The following is a 20425-nucleotide window of genomic DNA, read 5'->3' as shown; positions in this document are numbered from 1 at the left end:
ATAGTTTCTCGTGGAACTTTCGATTACTTTATAACCGTATATCTATTAATACTCGCCATAATTTCTAAAGATTTCACTGTTCTTCTATGAAAAAAAAATCTTTCAAAATTTTCATGTACAGGGTGATTATAATTAAAGTTCCCGTGTACTCTAAGTAGTTTTTCTCAAAAACTGCTTATCCAAATACAACCAAATTTTTAGGACATCTTAATGAGATCATAGAGAGAGAGATTAGATAAAAAATTAGTTCAATTTTCGGCCACCAGGTGAAAAAGTGGAAATTTTTTATTGAATTTTCCCTTCTTCCCCACGGACCATATAGCGTATATATACCAAGTTTCAATGGAATACGTAGGTCGAAGTAGTTTCAGTATACTGACACTACTCCGACCTATGTAGCGCCCGTTCTAGGGCACGTATTCCATCGAAACTTGGTATATAAGTTATACGGTCCATGGGAAAAAGGAAAATTCAATTTAAAAAAAGCGACACTTTCCACCTGATGGTCGAAAATTGAACTACTTTTTTTTATTTCATAAATCTCTCTCCCGTGGTCTCATTAAGATATCCTAAAAATTTGGCTGTATTCGGATAAGCAGTTTTTGAGGAAAAACTACTCAGAGTACACGAGAACTTTCATTGTAATCACCCTGTACATTAAAGATATGGACAATCATCTCGGTTCACCTTAGTTACACACATTTTGAGGAGCAAAATCGATTTTATATGTCATTTCTTTACTCTAGAAGAGCATGAAGATTAGATAAGGGATTAGAGTTACTAACCTCACAAGGATAAAAGCTCTAATCTGTATTTGCTCAGTTGAGAAACGATAATACCCGTACCATATAAAAAGATCGAAAATTCTGAGAAACCGTTTATCGATGACCTAACCATGATTCAAAACTGAAATAAAATGTACAAGATAATTCAAAATGTCGGTGAAGGTGGTGGTAAACATATATTGGTGTTGCCGTGAGTGTGACTAAAAACAATGTTTTACTGATGAATATACGGTTGGCTTCTTCAAGTGCCAAATTAAGCTTCTTTAACACACGGTGAAAAAGCCGAACCTTCAACACCATACCCATGACCAGTGGGCCAAATGTGGCCGTCGAAGTCATCTAATGAGGACCGGGACCTCAAACCCAATTTTATAAAAATCAAACGCCGAAAAAAAACCACCAGCAAAAGCGGAAACCAACAATAATATAAACAATAGTACAAATAAATATTCTCAGTGTAATATTCGCCGAGATATTGATGATTGAAAATTAAAAGAACACCTCACAGAATGTAGAAAAGTTGTAATAAACGGCTACAAAAGGATGTTTCGTATTTTTTCTCGAGTTTGTCCCTTAGTATACTGGTCTTTCCTTCATTTTCAATGAATTTTGAACACAAATATCTCGGTAAATGTTTCACTTAGAAAGATGGTTTTTATTTATTAATTTTTGGGGAGGATTAGAAGAGACAAGGGAACAACTTTTTAATTGGAAGAAGACAGCAGGATTGTAGAGAAATTAAATTTTTCATCTCAGTACATACAGTATACGGCCCCTAGTAAAAGAAATGACATATCTGAGACGCTCACGTTATTTGAATGCTTTTCCTACCTAAAATTGTTTCTATCAATAACGGTTCAAAAAATAAAGGGTGCATAAGGAGATGACTTTATGCCAGGGTTCTTCAAAGCATGACCCGCGGGCTAAATGTGGCCCTCCGACATAGGCGGAGATAGACTTGGAAGTCTGGGGGGAGGCACGATGATGATGATGATGTCAATTCATATATACATTAGATCAGTCGACGCCCCCACGCGCCCCCCCCCCCGTATCTCAGCCTATACCCACTAACCATTTTTAGAAAATAGCTACTATACATAGAAAAACTATTCCAAAAAAAAATTCGTTAAAGAGCTCTGGCCACTGGAATCTGTACCGCGGTATTTAGAACTGTGTGAGATACTTTCCAGATTCAAAGTAATGCTGTGCATTTGATACATTAAAAGGGCCATCATAACGTATTCGGGGACCCGGGGCAAAAACAGTTTTTGAGTCCTATGATTTCATACAGGCTGCATATTTCGAGAGGCCAAATTCAGCATGAGAAAGAGAGGTATACATAATTACTGAATTTACAGAAATGCTAAAAAACATACCTCAATGAAAGAAATAATTTTAGCATTACTGAAAAAATAATTTCTTAATTGATGAAAATCTATATAATTAATGAAAAATAGTTACAGAATTACTGAAAAAAATTATTTCAGAATTGTTAAGAACAATTTCTATAATTATTAAGAGTAACTTCAGAATTGTTAAAAGTAATTCATGAAAAAATAAGGAATTTTTGAAAGAAAATAACTTCAGAATTATTGGGCAGATTTCAGATTTAATAAAACAATTGATTAATTGAAAAAAGGAAGTTATTTAAAAATAAATAAAAATTCACGTTTAATGAAAGAAATAAATTGAGAGAGAAAGAAAATTATATTATACTAGCTATAATACCCGGGTTTTCTTCAATGAGGCTTTTTGGATCACGTGATATCTCCCTCTTTCTTTGAGGGACATGCAAACCCTGTCTAAGTTAGCCAATATGGCGACTTCATGAAATAAACAAATCTAGATTTAAAGAAACATAGAAAATAATATTTTTTTTCCTTTTTTAAGGGGCGCTAGGTATTTCGATCCTCCCCCCCCCCCCCCACGAACTTCAAGTTATCTATTTCTGCCTGTTTCTGCTTGCAAAAATGATTAATTAAAGCTGTGGAATTTTTTCGATGTACTTTTTACAGGTCCATAATTAATTTTAAAACAACCTAAACTATATGAATTTATGCAGTTGAATATTAAAAGACAATACGGAGACATTAATTTTCATGCTTGAGAAGATACAAATAAAAAGTTGAAATCAATGTTATTGCCTGGATATCCAACTCAAAAGAAAAAAGGTCCGGATAATTACTTCATATTTAATCTCCTGGGCTTCGTATGCCTAAGCGAACTCAATATATTTCAAAAATCGAGAATTCGATACAATTTTTAAAATTATTGATGTGGCGGAAACCACACTAAATTTCCGCATTTCTACAGTAAAATCGGCAACTTTAGCACTGATTGCTATGGGGATCATCCTTTGCCTTACCCTCACAGTGATGCTGATAATGGCGTTTATTCAAAAAGCTCTCATTACTGGGAGGATTGAAAAAAGTGGCAAACCATTATAAAGGCACAAACTATTATACATACATTTGCAACATTAAAGAAGTGACAAACCATTGTAAAGGCATATACATGTCTGAAACGTACTGCTAGGAAACCGCGGTAACCAAAGTAAACGTTCCGAAAGTGATTGTTGAGGCCCAAAAACCATTGTTGCCCGACAGTTTTTTGCCCGTTTGGGGCATTTGCCCTGCTCTGACGAAATTTTAAAGTAGCCTATCGTTCAAGTCGGGTCCCATTTGGTATATATGCAAAATTTGGCGACGATCGATCCAAAATTGTAGATTTGTATAGAGAACATACATACACACACACACAGACAGAAAATCAATTATATAAAAGTTTGGCAAACCCTATTTAATGACCGAGAGTACCGTGGTATGACTTGGTGGCCCGCGGGTCTCGTGGAAAAATTAATTTGACCCCCCCCCCCCCAACTTCTGAAAGGTAGAAGACCCTTGCTTTACACCCTATATATTTTCTAGGATAGGGAATCGATAAAAATGCTTAAGTGATTAATCGATTATTTTTAAATGATAACCATTCTGAACAAACGTAATATTGTTAATTACGGTGATATTAATTCATGTACAAAAATGTCTTTTGTTCATTGCATGAATCACAGCTAAACATAAATAAATACAGGAATAGATTGAGAAATTAAAGTCACCTACTAGAAGCAATTCAATTAAACTATCTATTAAATCCTAGAATTTCTTCTCTTCAATTTTGTCGTTTTCTCCAGGAAACCAATTATTTTAGATCACTGATTTCGATTAATGCTATTTTGAATTGTTCGTGGTATGTTTATATAAAATCTTCACGTATTATCGCAATAATATAGTTTTTCATAGATGATAGGGTGCCTCGGCGAGGGAATCACCTCATGGAAACTTCATCCCTATTTGTGAGCAGTTCACACACTACAACATACATGCTCGATCCATGGCCTGCGGGCCAAATTTGGCCTTGGAATCATGTGATGTGGCCCGAGACATTAAACCTAATTTTTAAAAATGAACTAAGCGGCACATTTTCAGATTACTCAAGAGACCCGCGATATATTTTAAGATCACTTGAGTCACCCTCGACACATATTGCAGAGCACTTACGCGGCCTGCGGTCGAGTTTCATGTCACTTTAGTTACTCGCGGCAAAGTTCCAGAACACTCAAGTGACCCGCGGCACATTTTCAAATCAATGAAGTGGCCCGCACTCTCGAAAAAATTGAGCACCCCTACAATACAAGCTTGTTTTAGTCAGTCCTCAACCAGTGCTCCGTGGCCGCACCAGGAAAATTAAATAAATTGGTAAATTTCATGAATAAACAAAAAGCGAGGCCTATGGGGCTTCACCTTGGAAACTATATATTTAAAAGGGCTCCGTGTGTCAGAAAAGGTTGAAAATCACAGTTTTACACTATATAGAGCGATTTACAAAGATTTGCCCTTCGAATAATCTTACATCTGTCCTACATAGGATAAACTTTCTTACAGCTATTGATATAACAGGATTGGACAAATCCCAGGCGTCAGGTTGCCATGGCGACTAGAAAATCTGTAGTGGAGCCTAAAATTTTCTAAATTGGAGTCTAAAGGTAACAAAATTTTCTGATTTCATTACACTATGTCTTTTAAGATGGGAAAAGTAAAAGGAAACATTATTTAGGACGATTTTTCTTAAGCAAAAAACCATTGTTTGATTCTTAAGAAATTTGGCTACTACCATATCGCTATACCGCAATATACTGCCGTTAACGAGTTGGGTTGAAAATAAGATTGGTGCCTAAATATTTGTTAGATTTGTCAAGCCCCGGTATGTAATAATTATATAAATCCGAGTTTAAGAATCTTTCTAAAAATGTCACACTGCACAACTGTCAAAATGTACAACAGCTGCGAGTTCAGAAAAAAAAAAAAAAAGAACAATCGGTGAATCATTCGCCGATTTCCACACATTCGTTACATCACGACATAGATTTCTCAAAGAACTGGAAAATAATTTGTCATTTTTTTGATAGATTTCACGAAAGATTGATTAAATGGCAATGGCGTCCCCAATACGAGAAAGCAAAAGGAAAAAAAAAATTGTCGAAATGATTGAAAAAAGAAAGTTTGCAGAAGGAACAGAAAGAGAGAGAGAGAGAGAGATGTTTTGGATCTTCCACAAATTTTTTCATCGGAGAAGAAAGTTTCGCATTTAAATCTTTCTTATACAAAATCACTGAGAAATCAACTCCAGATACATTACACACACACACACACAACATGTAACAACATACATAACTGGGTCGACAGGCAGCAAACACTGAGGTCATGCCTGAACACCTTTTACGATTTCTCACTAGAAGTTCATGACACCTACACGCGGCCGACCGACTTGACTCGTGTTGGGTTGTGTAATATCATACTCGATTCGGAGCTGGTTCCAAGATTCTAAAGACAAATTCACGAGCTTTGGCTCGATGCCACCATGTTTAGAAAATCGCAAGCAAGAAAAGAAATTATTTAAAAAAAAGTTGCGGAGGTGGAGATTACAAAAAAATATTTTCAAAGAAATAAAATTCAGAAATATCGATTCAGTTTTTTTTATATATGTTTCTATAAATACTTTATTCTGATTAATAACTTAAGGGGGGTGTCACGACCCTTGAAGTCGAATTTTCAAAAATGGATTCGAAAGATATTTTGCATTCAATCGCAAATAAAATACTACATTTCGTCTCAATCGGTTAATCAAAACAAAAGAAAGAAAAGTAATGAATTATAGTGTAAATGTATACAAGAAAAAACACTTTGAACGTGGTTTTCTCAAATTACAGTTTTTCAGTTCATCCGTAACATTAAAAAACTACTGCACTGAAAATTCTGAAATTTTGCAGAAAGGTTTATTCGACATGTGTTAGTAAAACAAACCTCGAACTTAAATATCTGACCATTCGTTAGAATTTTATGAATATTTAAAATCTGAAAAAATATATAAATTTCAAAAAAATCTAAATTCAACACTTTTTTCTTTTAAATACTTCCCATAATCCGAGGTCCATTTTGCTAACACTAAAAATAAAGCTATATAACACACTTTAATTAAATGTTGAATAAACATTTCTGCAAAATTTTCAGAATTTTTGGTGCTGTAATTTTTATTTATTTTATTTTATTTCTATTTTTTTGTTAATCTTACGAACGAACTTGAAAACTTCAATCTGAGAAAACCACATTAAAAGTGTTTTTTCTTGTATACATTTACACTATAATTCATTGAAAGAACAATCTAACCTATTAACACGACATTTTCCGTATTTTATTTGCAATTGAATGAAATATTTTTTGAAGGCGTTTTTGAAAATTCGACTGCAAGGGTCGTGACAACCCTTAAGAAATTACTGAATTTTGAAGATTTATATTTTCCCGTAATTTTCTTTAGTTTTTACGGAAAATTATTTTATTCTAGGATGATTGTAATGAAAGGAGAAATCCCGGGATTTTTTCGTGAATAAAAAAATGCTTAAAAGGACTGGAAAATAAATCGTGTTCTTTATTTTCTCCCAAACAACAATAGGCTTCTCTTCATTTTTTTGGAATCGTGATGATGATGTTACAGGATTGTGTAAAAGGATAAGGAAAAATGCTTGATCTTCATCAACTTCCGGAGTCGGAAAAACGTGACCGTCAGAGAACATTCAACGGTTTTTATGTTTATTCTTGAGTGTTTTTCTCATGGAAGAGTCAAAATGAGAATTCAATTTAGCTCACGATTAAACTAAAAAATTCCTTATTCGACATTCTTGGCGACTGTGGAATCGACCGCGATATTCTATAAAAAAATTGGTTTGTCGACTTCAATAACTTTCACTAGAAGTACAGGGTGGTTAAAAATAAACTGACACTACTCAGACGTATTTAGCGCCCATCCTGGAGGAGATATCTTGATGAAATTTCGCATATAGAATATATGAACCCTGGGGGAAAAGTGAAAGATAAAAAAAAATAGTTCGATTTTTGACTACCAGATGAAAAGTGGCACTATTTTATCGCAGCTATCTTTTTCACCCATTGTCTAAATAACGTATATACCAAGTTTCATTGAAAACCATGGACGCTACATCGGTCGAAGTAGTGTCAATATAAGGAAACTGACACTACTGAGCTTAATTATACTGACACTCCGACCCATGTAGTGTCCGTCGTGGTAGACGCATTTCATTGAAACTTGGTATATACGTTATTTATACCATGGGGAGAACGATAACTGCTGTAAAATAGCGCTACTTTTTTACCTGGTGATCAAAAATCGAACTATTTTTTTAGTCTTTTTCTCTTCCACCAGGGTCCATATATTCTATATACTTTACCAAGTTTCATCAAAATATCTCCACCAGAATGGGTGCTACATACGTCCGAGTAGTGTCAGTTTATTTTTAACCACACTGTACAGTTTTTGCACTTTTTTCACGATAAAAACTATTATTTTAAGTGAGACATAATGTGGACAGATTTGAGAAAGAAAATTTTAGGAATAAAATAATGTATTAGTGTCATTTTAAGAATGGAATTAATTTTAATCAATCATGATTTTGGAAGATCAGGGAAAAATTGTCAATTTCGGCAACAAAACCAATTAATATGACGTATTTTTGGCATTGGTCGATTAAGAAGTATTCTACACGACAGTATATGTATGTAGGTAATCAAAGTCATGTACCATTTTTTATCAACAATAATTCAGATAACGTTTTCAAGAAGATGGTGGAGCCGAAAGATAAAATTGAGTCTAAAAAATTATGAAAAGAAAGGTACTGTATATATTTATAGGAGTGGCGTGGTATCACAAACTTACTCCTAAATTATCATATACAGTACATGTACAATAGCATAATATTTTACCACAAATTAACATGATAAACACGAAATGATCCTGTATCTATGTAGGATACAATGCTACCGATGAGGATTTCGTGACGAAACCAATGGAGTTTTAATGTTATGACCAGGCCCGGATGGTGATTAAATTTGCAGTTTTTTTGTTTTTTTTTTTTGCATCTTTGGCGTTTTTCTGTTTTTTTTTCCCACCGTTAGGGCATTTTTTGAGTTTTGGGGCATTTTCACAATATTTTTTACTTTTTAAATTTTTTGACAATGGAAAGGATGGAAAATTTTGTGAATACTGATTGAGTTGAGTACCTTTAATGTCTCGGAAAATGAAATAAAAGATGCTTTTTGGCTTCCTAACCAATAGGCATACACAAGATTTTCTCGGGGAAGGGTCATGTTTTATTTTTTACTAAAACAAAAAAGCTTGACCCTTCCCCAGTACGCCAGTCATGGCCCCCACATCTAGTAACAGGGTAACATTCTTGACCGGACTCTCAATAGAGTGAATTTCTTGTGAAAAAACAAAAAATGATAAGCATGGTCTCGGGCCTCCCCGGGCCGAAGCCCTGTCAGCCCCACTCTTGTGGGGGCCATAACGCCAGTGCCCTGAACCCATTCTTGAAATGTAACTCGTTCACTAGGAAAATTGTTATTTTTGATGAAATCTAAAAGTTGAGAAAAACAATTTACGTATGATTTTCATGTTGTTAAATTTTTTTCTTTCGACTTTCGAACAAACATTTTTCAAGAGAACTTTGTTTTATTATTTTGATAGCATTTTTTTAAAGTTTTTAGGGCATTTTTTTAAAGTCATTTTTTCAAGATTTTTTATTGCAACAACATCCGCACCTTGGTTATGACATCAAATTGGCAAAATATTTATTTTGTCGCACTTAAGATAATCATTTTTGAAAAATTTACGACTATTACTTGGCTTAAAATATCGGACGACCAAAAGTTTTAATCTAGTTAGCAGATTTTTCTGTCAAAAACAAAAACAGAAAATTCTCAAAGGAACATGAATATATTAAATGTTCAATTCACTCTAACTGAATATTTTTTCACATTTTTCAAAATTTCAAGTTAAAATCATGGTGAAAAGTTCACCGTTTATCAAGTATGGAAGAAAAAAGTGTTTTTAACATTCGCCAAGCAGCCTTTGTTATCTTTCAGACTGACATACAAGTTGTTACTCACCAAATACTGTCATGTCCCTTTTGACATCGGGGTAATTAATCCCATCCAAAACACGTCATTTACTGTAATGGAAGTGCTCTCTATCCATCTTCGAATAATCAAACTTTTTTATACATACGAAAATTCTATATATAAAAATTGCGCAAGTCCGTAGAAACTTTAAAAATGAATAAAAACCGGAAAAATAACCGAAATAAAAAACGGTTTGCAGGGTTAGCACCACTAGGTCACGGAAATTTTTTTAACACAGGAAAAAAAACTAAAAAAACAGGCGATAGGTGGCACTGGTACGAGCAACTTCGGTGGAAATATGCGAATGAGACGGTTATAAGAAATTGCGCTCCTAATCCACAACCGGTTCACCGTTGTAAACCGTGTATGTGGACCTGCTGCACTCTGCCGTTGCTGGATTTGTGACTCTCTTGAAATGTGTTATCCCCTGTGGTGGTGGTCATGTGGAACACATACTGCTGTAATAAACGATTTGGAGGCATTCTGTTCGTTATTTGCGTATCTTTTCTTTGACTTGTGTACGTCAGCACCACCTATCGGCTGTTTTAAGTTATTTTTCTTCTATCTTAAAAAAAATTCCCGTGATCTAGCGATGCTAACCCTGCAAACTGTATTTATTTCGGTTATTTTTCCGGTTTTTATGAATTTTTAAAGTTTTTACGTACTTTTTGCCCACCCTGTATCAACATTAAAGGCTAAATTATAACATTCATCATTTATGAAGACTTTAAAGACAAACTCAAGTATCTCTCACAACGGCCCAATGTAGAGCGTTTTAACAATTCAAGCTCACCCAATTTTCCTCAATGTACGAACGTCAATACTGTGATAAACTTGAGCGCGAAGGCTTTGACATTTACTACGGATCAAAGTAAGGAGCGATAAAACCGAACTCTAGGTTCATTAAATATTTACGCAAGAGAAAGGGAACTTTTTGAAATAATTCTTTAAGAATGAGGCTCTTATGCACAGGATGGGCGAGCATTGTATCTGCCAATTTGAATTGGCTACCGGTGTACGTGTACTCGAATATATTGAGAGCTGGAAATTGGGGTAAATCATTATACCATGAACACATCGGCCGGTGCAGATGCGGACGGATTGCATGAAAATGCCTCATATTACTATGAAAGCTCTAGGCGAGACAAAAATATCCATGTGTTGGATGATTGTTTTATGTTTTTTAGCACGACGTGAAACGATGCGGAATTTACTCATCCCCAGAATTATGAGCAATGGTTTACACCATTTGGCTCCAGACTTCTCTAACACTCTTCGAAATCATATGATTTCCCACTTTGGCGTGGCCATTCTGCTTCTGGAATATAAGTACTCTAAATTACTTGAATGAGAAAGTTTTTCACGTTTCAGATGACTGCGGACTTGAAGACTGTCATCAGCCGTGAAATATGCACAGCATATCTTGCGTCATGGAATCCTTTTCACATCGCCTCGAGGATATCATCCGGACAAAGGACATAATTTTCAATTTGTACTGTTTGCGTTTGTATTGCGTATTGTACATTATATCAAATGCTTGTGGGTGTAATTTTACTTTAGAGCCATATAAAGTTATTGCAAGGACTCGTAGACTTTTACGTTTTGATTTGAATTCGGTACGTACGATATGCACACGTTGTATAGAAGATGTGAATTTTCACTCAATCCATATCTATTTCTTTAAACCATATCGTCTTTATATCGATAGTCTACATACCATAGACTATCGACTGAAAGTCTATGGTATACTAATTGCTCAACTCCCAACTCTCCACGAATTTAGGCATATTCTCGCATGCGCGCTCGAACTTTGACAAGGTTCCCAATGCTACATCGCCCTGTACATACAAAATACGTAATACATATACGTAATGAAAGCTCTTCTGTTCTGAGCTGTATACAGCCTCAACTACCCATCCGAAAATTTTGAACTTTAGGAAAGTCTTTACGAAAGGAGAATTTTTTAAGCCCCTTTGAAGACCAAAAATCGCTGCATAGCTGTTGGTGCAGAATTACTCTGTTCGTGAAAGGGTTTCACCAGCAAAGCACGTTTTTGTAAAATCAACGCCGTACACTTTAATGAAGAATGAATGGAAATGATTCTGCTGGAGAGGTTTAGATAAAAATGGCCGTGAACAGTTTGGTCCCATTTTTACAAAAAAATAGCACGTGCACTACAATTTGCGTAGAAAACATCATCTAGAGATGTGACAAAACGTTTTTTCACTCGCAATTTTTTTTTTCGTGCATTCATATAGGCATATTCAAAGTTTATAACTTTCTAATGAATAGTTACGGTTGTAGACAGGTCTGAATGGGTTAATTTTAATTGCGTACACCCTATATTTAAAGAAAAGTTTGCGAAACATTTAGATGAAGTCAACATTTCTGAAGAAACGAAACATTTACAATCACTGTGAGTTCCAACTTTGGTGTAATCGCAGTTTTCCACAAAATTTTTCAATCATCGCAACCTATCCCGACAACACAAAATAAATGAAATAGTATCACCTGCAATGTAGCACTATTGAAAATATACTGAAAAGGAAAAGGTCATGATTTAACGGATTGTGGATTCCTATACAGTAAACTGCCGTATTAGTACCTTTACTCTACATTTAGTTTATACACTATGCTCTTTGTATATTGTTTTTCGTATGTATTGTGTTATTATCATATCTCTTAACAATGCAGGGGTATTTTTTTCTTCTCGTTTTAAATTATATCCGTAGGAAAGTTCCGACAAAGCACCAGCAACAAGCCGATAAAATTTGACAAGACCTCTCTAAAAAAAATCTTACGAAGACATCTATGAAGCAAAAAAATATTTGGGAGTACCTTGATAATACCAAAACAATAGGGGGTTATTTTAAAAATATGTACAATAAACAAAGAGGCTCTGAATGACTAAGATGGAAAATAATCCGAGGGTCTCGCGTTTCTTTCAGTATAGAATCAAGATGAGTCTGGTAATGTTGGAAATTTTGACATTATCCTCCTAGTAAAGACGTAATATGAAAGAAGTTGTGTTTGCCTTTACAGCGTGAATCAACCAAGATAATGGTAATAATGAACATTCTATAGAAAGTCTGAAACTTTTAAAGAAGTAAAACTTGATAATAATATAGACACGTAGACGACAGTCTCGATAATAAAAATAAAAAAGAATTGGAGTCAGAGCAAGAACATTGACAGACTGACTTCGCCAGTGTGAAAAACGATGTAGAAATGATTGATGACGATCCATTTTTTTTGGAAGAAAAAAAATAATAGAGTAAAATATTCCAGTTGACGCAACTCTTTCCCCATGAATGTATTTTCAAAATATTCGCTCAACAATTTTTTTTTTTTCCCTTCTAAATGTCTCGCGATACATGTAATTATACTCGTATGCAATTATAAAGTTTTAAAGAAATGGAAAAAATTAAAAATCCGCGTATGGGATAATAGGTGCTCCGTCCCACCAAAATTATACCTCACATGTTATTTTATTGTCATGTCTGATTAACATCATGATTATCGTTATCAACAGCTTTAACGCAAATCTGTAATACTAACCTCTAAACTTTTTTTAGCGCATATTCTAGACGTTTTGTTAGAGTGAAATCTCAATTATTTTCTTTCACTTAGATATAGAAAATCTAAAGGTAGATAAGATTTACGTTGCTAATACGGTACAGAAAAAAAAGTGTGTGGGGACTTATCTAACTATCCTTATCAGTATCCCTTTCATTCCCAAGAGCATTGGCAGTCTTTTTTATTCGATTTATATAAGGTATACACGTGTATACAGTCAGATATTTTGACCAAACAGTCTCGGTAGAGATCAACATCCAACGAAATCGAATGGAATTGTTGGAAATGATAGTGTATCACGCACCGAACATGACCTGGAGGTCATTCACAGAAATTAAACTTATCCATCTCTTACCTCTCGAATGATGAATACAAGTTAAACACATGCACAAACAAGAGTGGATCGCTCTCCAAAAAAAAAAAAAAAAAGCTAAAAAAGCGTACACCTTGAAACGCTAGATGATCGTAAGGATTCGTAGAACGCTTAACGATGTGTTTAACCTCCCACACGACTGTTCCAAAATGGCAGTGACTCTTCTGGAGTGGATATTATGTATTATCATTCTTCCTTTGACGTCGATATGTCTCTGTTTAAGGCCCTCAATGATCTAATTGCGTATCATTATCTCTTTATTCGTACACCTGATTCGTATACATCATTACCGGTGGAGGAAAACACCCATGATGTTCGAAATGAGACGTTGTCTCATTCATAAGAAAAAAAACGTGCCGTGTATACGTTCACATGAATTATAAATTAATCGTTTTTTAAATGTTAAAAAAAATTCCAATTTAAATGAATCTCAAAAAATAATATCCAAATATTTTCTGTATATAAGAAATATTTCGAGTTACCGACTGGTGAAGTATAAGGAGAAAAAAATAAAGTACGAGGTAGTCTACGAAGTATAATATTGATTTACCATTAGTCGATTTATACACGAGCCAGTGATCAAAAACCACTTCAGCAAAAAATAAATGTTTTCATTTTTCTTTAATAACAAGTGTGTAGGCAAGTTTCGTAAGATTCATGAACCCGTAAAGTTTCTCAAGTCCACACCACTTATATAGAACTTTCGTGATTCCAACGAGGCGTTTGTAATTACAGTATATCAAGTACTGTATATAAACGGGGAAAGGAGAAAATTTATAGGCCTAAATTTTCTGAAATATTTGTTTTCATCGAAACAAACCTTAATACCGTACTTTTTGGAGTAGAAGCTATTAAGTCGGAATTTATTTTTTTAAACCTCAAAACTTTTCCATTCATATCATCACTTTTTTTCTTGAACTCTAAATGCAAATATTAATTAAAACATGCTTACTTAATTCAGAAGAAATTCTCGAAATTCTTAATTCAATTTGTATATGTTTGAATTTTATACGATAATGTTCATATATAGTTTCTTGGAAACTGTATTTTACGAAATGAAAATTCATCTCCAAAAAAAATTGTTTTAAAACGTAAACGCATCCTGTATTGGCAAAAAACTGTAGTATATAATAAAAACCTGAAAAATACACACTTACCATTAATATTTTAGTTGTGACCAGCCTAAGTAAGGATATAATAAAATACTCACTTTTTTAAATCGAGATATTGGTCCTTGATAAAAAGACAGAACTTGGTTCGAAATCTCAATGGGGAAAAACAATTAAGAACCCGGATATTCGTTGATATTAATATTATTCTCGAAACAAAATAGCATTCATTAAAGCATAAATTACTCTTTTATAACGATTTGCTACTCAATAAACCAATAAGGAAACCAATTCAAACTCAGAGCTTCCATTTTCACGCGAAATCGTGAGTTGTTATTAGTATTGTTAGTGTGTTATCCCGACTTTTTCTATTTTTTATAAAAGTTTCCTTGAAAACGACGAATATCAAGAAAACCAAAAAAAGAATAATAATAAATAATTACGTAATATATATTTTCTCTTAAAAATCCTAATAATAAATATTACATAATATATTCGCTCAAAAAATCGTAATAAAGCGGCAAGAAAATTATAACTAATCAAAAACTTAGTTTCCAGATATTAATTTATTTTCAAGAAATTAATTGCCCTATTGTAACTAATTAATGTTTTTTTTGGTAAAATTAAAATAATTAAAGAAACTTACTGGAAATCAGAATCGTCATGTTCGATGAAAGTAAGAGAACTTTTTCTTAAAATTCCTTTGGCTGGAATCTTGGCTAAGTTTTCTGTCATGTCTCTCTTGTGTAATAGAAAATTAATACAAAAATGTTTAAAAAAATTTTGGATTATTATTTTTTCTTTCAATGTTAACACAACACAATGTTTCAATTTACAACATGCGAATAACACGCGGAGAGAGTCCGTCGCATAACCAACCGAACACGTTAACAGCTTCCGTTGATGTGACACACTCGACGAGATAGATCCTTTGCAGAATGTTTTTGGCGATTTTTCTGCAGTCATTGGCGAGATTTGCACTCACCCAAACCAATCGTCTCCAAACTGAACAAAAAGTTTGAGATACGGAAGCAATAATAGATCTATGTTTTAAAAATACTATTACAAAATTAAAAAAATAATTGCAATGAAATAATTAGAGAATTTGCTTCGAAATGCAGAATTTTATGTACAATTTTTTAGGATTATATTTCAATGTGACAACCGATTGTTGTTTTTCTTAGAAATACCATACATAAAGTTTACTAATTAATTAGTTAGTTGATGTGGTTTTAGGATATATATGTTACGGTAAATGTGATAAAATTGGTCATTATACATGATAACCGGTTTTTATGCATACTTAGCAATCGTCTTGGTGAGTTATAAATTTATCGCTTTTACCGGCGAATATGCATAATACCCTGGTGGTGAATTTGATAAATATGAAAAAATTCCAAATGAGACTATTATGCGTGATGAATATAGTCGACCAAGATATAATAATAACAAATTTTACAATCGTACCCGATGTAATGATACAATACAAGTATGAATTATCATGTATAGTATATATATATTATATGGTACGATTTATCCTGTTCACGAACGACGCTTGGGTACTATGCATAATCACCGGGAAAAGTGGTTAGTTTAGGGAAATTAATTAAATTAACCAGCGACGCTTGGGTACTATGCATAACGGCCGGTAAAAGTGATAAATTTAGAGAAATTTATCAAACTTACCAAAATGCTAGCAATTATTCATAATAACCGGATTTATCATTTACCCAGCAACATATATTTAACAATTAATTTTTTGTCGATTAATTATTCCCAAATTTTAATTTACAGTCTCAAAAAGGTTAAGAACCACTGATCTAAGCCAGTGCTTCTCAAAGAACCTTGTGGTCCTGGCATATACCCCCTCTTCGATCCTGCAACAGGACCCGAAGGCCGGGATCTTTGGAGGGCCCATCTATAGTAAATTTTAATAAGAAAAACAAAAAATTATAGAAATCGTCCCGAGACATCAGGCTAGAGCCCTGTCAGCCCCACCCTTGTTGGAGCCATGGGTCCCGGGATATTATAAGTGGGCCGCGTATGAAAATCAAGTTAAAAGGGAGCCATGACAGCTGGTTAAAGGGGTTCCTAGAATGTGGAAATTACTACAGAATTTGAGAAATAAAACTTTCAAGCGAAATGTGGTGGAAAAAAGTGTAACTATTTTTAGAATCCAGGAAGACTGTTCGTAGAATCAAGTCCATCTAACACATGAGACCATTCAGACATAGCCTAAGTGCCTCATGTGCATGGGAGGCTGCATGAACAGTTCTGGTACTGTGACTTCGGAGAGTAAGTATGTAGAAAATAAAAATATGAGCAGCTACTTCCAACCAAGTACTGGGGCCTCCCAGAACATCACTTAAACCGGTGGCTCCCATAATTTTTACACGGCCCTGCATAAAAGCAGGACTAGAGCTAAGCTCATTCATTTCCAGCCTAGAAGTCCAAAGACCGTTTGTTTTGTATAAAATTTTTGTTGATTATACCCATTTGTTTAAAAAAATTATAACACGCCCAGAAATTTACAAGAGCAGTTCATGAAATGCTCAAGTTGGAAAGCCCAAATAAAAGTGCAGTTGTATATATAATTTGCATTTTCATCTTCTAAGAGGTTTTTCTAGACTAGAGCATATCAGTGGCAAAAAATTTGCATAAAGTAGATTGACTGCGTCCTAAAATGCCAAATCACTTTTTACTGGTTTTTTTTCAAAAAAAATTAGAACACTCCGAAAGTTGTTTTAAAAAATTAGAACATCTGACTTATTACATGAGTATTTTCATGCAAATTTGCATCAGCTTGATCGAATAACTACTATATTATAAGGTTTTCCTGGTTATGAATGTAAACCTAGAATAGTTACGCGTGCTGATATCGTACGAATACACTGTACTGTGACCATGTTTGACCTTCCCCGTGGATTTTACGCATCAAGACATTTAATTGATAAGTCTCCGGCATAGATCTGGATTGGACCTCAGCCATGAATTCCATCATCGCTATTGTAATGTCGATAGCAGCTGGTTTGTAACTGATCAGCTTGTTGCTCGATTCCACAATCTCTTGATAAGATCAGCATCAGGTATTATCATCAGATGTCACGAAACCATTTAAGTATCGATGATGTTTAATAGAAATTGCCGAATTCTTAATCCAATCTTCATTTTCCATCTTCGAACAAAGTCTTCAGCTGCTACAACTGAAATATAGAGACCAATGAATCAGAAGACTTCTCTGAATGCAGGTGTACATTAGACTCCACCGTTTAATCAGTGTTGCCAACTTAATTATTTTCCAAATAGATCTGGTTTTTTTCATCCATTTGGTTGGAAAAAGTGCCCGTCTTAGTTGTTTTTCTTGTTATTTTTCTAGTCTTTTTCAAAAACATTTTCCTGTGTACTAGGGGATAGTCTATTACTAAATTACGTGAAAATACGGGAATATTCTGGGAAATATGGGACGTATGATCATCCAAATAATGACTGAAATTAATTCTGGTTGTTTAAGCCCGGTTTCTAGTTGTGTTTTATGAAAAAAGTTTTTTGAAAGTTTTTTGACTGTTGGCAACACTACTTTTGATTCCAGATAATTGAAAATTTTCGATCGAGATCTTGGCCATATCCAAGAAGGTGTATCGATGCTGCAGCAATTTACATAGGAAAAACCTTGATGTATGTGTCATTGTGTTTTTATCGCATTTCGTGGCAAGTTACTGTCGTCGTTTATTCTACTTTTTTTTTTTTTTTGGTATGAGCAAAGGAAAGAGAGCTGCCATCAAAGGCAGCTCTATCCAGCTCCATGGGCACACCTTTAATATACAAATATTTGGGGAGAAGAGAAGCTTAGACTTACATTTAATGGCTTTTATTTGCCATCGATACGTGACGCTAAAAACAAGATCATTAAAACTTGAGTCCTGGAATTTTTAAAGATGGTATACTTCAAAATAGTAAAAAATAAGTATTTTCGTTAATTAAAAATAGTTCTTACGATAATCATACGTTAATGGACTTTCGGATAAGTATGAGAACAATCTAACAATGATAGCTAGTAGATAGAATATAATACCAAATAAAAAAAGTTTCTAGAATTTTTTTCCTCTCGGATACAATATACGGGAGAGTTCTTTTTTTGGAATTTTTGGATGTAAGAAAAACGGATTTTCCGGACTGCGACCTCCTTTTCAAAGAATTTTATTCAAAAAAATTGCGTTTTTCTTCGCTCCTTTTTTGACGCCAAATTGATTTTCAAAAGACTCTCTTTTTTTTATTTTCTAGACTTATGAAAACTTTAAAAAGTAATTTCTTCACGGAATCATTTTTTCTCCCCTCACGTGCTTTTGTTGAAGAAACGTGCATCCAAATAATTTACGGATTATGTTAACTTTCGAAATATTCTAATGTGACATCTCATAGGCAAAAATAATGTTTCCGTGAATGTTTTTCAATACAAAATGGGTCCATTGGTGGTGGTGGTGGTGGGGTTACCATGAATATATAACATTAAAAAATCTCCTCCAGAAGGCTAATAAGGCGAAATCCCGACATGGAAAATAAATGCTGAACGAACAATAAATTTAGTCTTTGGGCTTTTAGAAGGATTAGTGGGGCCTACTAAGACCAAAGGTGAATTAGTTGAGAGATTGTCCCGAGGGGTAGTGAAATATGTGTATATTTAATTATGTGTGTATTGTAAAAAGGTGTCCCATAAATTTGTAAATATTTTAAAAATTCATAAAAGTTGAATGAATCGGTAGATATATTTGAATGTGGTTTTTTTGCGAGAAAGTTATTCTCATAAGGGTTTTTTCAATACAGGAAAAAATTAACTTCAAATTTTTGTCGATAGAGGCCGCTGCACGGAAGCAAATCACCGAATTTTCGGACTTCTTCAATCTCTTCTGCATCTGAAACATTCGTAAAGCTTCAGCCGATGATTCGTGGGTGAGGTGAAACAACTTCACCAATAGTACTTTATCGACCAATGTCAACAACACAATGAAAACCTTTTGTCTCGCCAGTAAAAATTAAATTCAGAAATGAGCTTTTAGTCGTACACCCTGTACTTTTTAGGATCCGGATTTTCATATTTCTAGTGATTTGCTTCCGTGCAGCACCTTTATCGACAAAATTTTGAAATAAATGTTTTTCTGTGCCAAAAAAACCCTCCGTGAGAATAATTTTTTCGAAAACCGCATTCTCGAATCTCATTTTTTCAACTTTTATGAATTTTTAAATTACTTACGAATTTATGGGATACCCTGTATAGTATATACTGATCATGGTGTAGGATGCTTTATAAAAACTATTGCATTTTTTACAAGAATATTATTCGAAATTATGTTTTATGGAGCCAAAAATTGCTGTACACACATGCTGTAGCAAGTCCCAACTTTGACTTGAAGGAAACCTAGACTGGGATTACAATATAAAAGTTTTGTAAAAGTTCTTTTATAAAATTGCAACCATTAAATTTATCTGTTACATTCGTGCGAATGTAACCAATAGGCTTATTGGTTGTTTTTTTTTCCAATTTTTATAAAACATCTTTATTATACGCTTTTAGTGTAATCCCGGCCCTAGGTAAAGATCATCCCGAACACCAAAGTCATAAATGATCGTTTATTCAGTGGATATAAGTTGTATAAATTTGGATCCAAGTGATAATGCCTCCCTTTGGACGTGCCCCATGCGACATTCATTAATTTCTACTGTGGTGACTAGACAGGCGTAATTTTCGTATATATGAAATATATGCGGATAAATGCGAAATTTACACACTTTTTAAAGCGAAAATTAATAGTAATTTTGTTCGGCACCTATTATGTGTTACTAATTATTGTAAACCCATAATTAAACACATCGTGTCGTTAGTATTGTTTGTTTTTTGTGAGTGAATGTTGAGTGAGTTTTATATTTGATTTTTTGAGAATCAATACGAAATTTCTGATTTCAAAAAAAAAAAAAATTGCTAAATTTACGTATCTCTAGTGCGATTGCTGTTTATTGCTGATAAATTTAACATCCAACCTCTCTCGATATCGACCAAATTTT

General features: G+C 33.9%; 1 protein-coding gene across 1 annotated transcript in view; it reads right to left on the bottom strand.

Moving 5' to 3' along the window:
* Positions 1–15269, bottom strand: part of LOC149065569 (uncharacterized) — an 83995-nt gene extending 68726 nt beyond the window's left edge. Inside the window, exon 1 of the mRNA XM_089253903.1 lies at positions 15015–15269. Coding sequence (XP_089110029.1) covers positions 15015–15103 — 89 coding nt within the window. The 5' untranslated portion in view covers positions 15104–15269. The remainder of the gene's footprint in view (positions 1–15014) is intronic.
* Between the last annotated feature and the right edge of the window lie 5156 nt (positions 15270–20425).

Source organism: Pholcus phalangioides, unplaced genomic scaffold, assembly GCF_987345545.1.
Source record: "Pholcus phalangioides strain wild (caught in Gottingen) unplaced genomic scaffold, Ppha-v1.0 ptg000039l_1, whole genome shotgun sequence".
In the NCBI taxonomy this organism is placed as follows: domain Eukaryota; kingdom Metazoa; phylum Arthropoda; class Arachnida; order Araneae; family Pholcidae; genus Pholcus; species Pholcus phalangioides.
The sequence above is the reverse complement of the archived record's forward strand: the minus strand, read 5'-3'. Positions and strand labels throughout refer to the sequence as shown.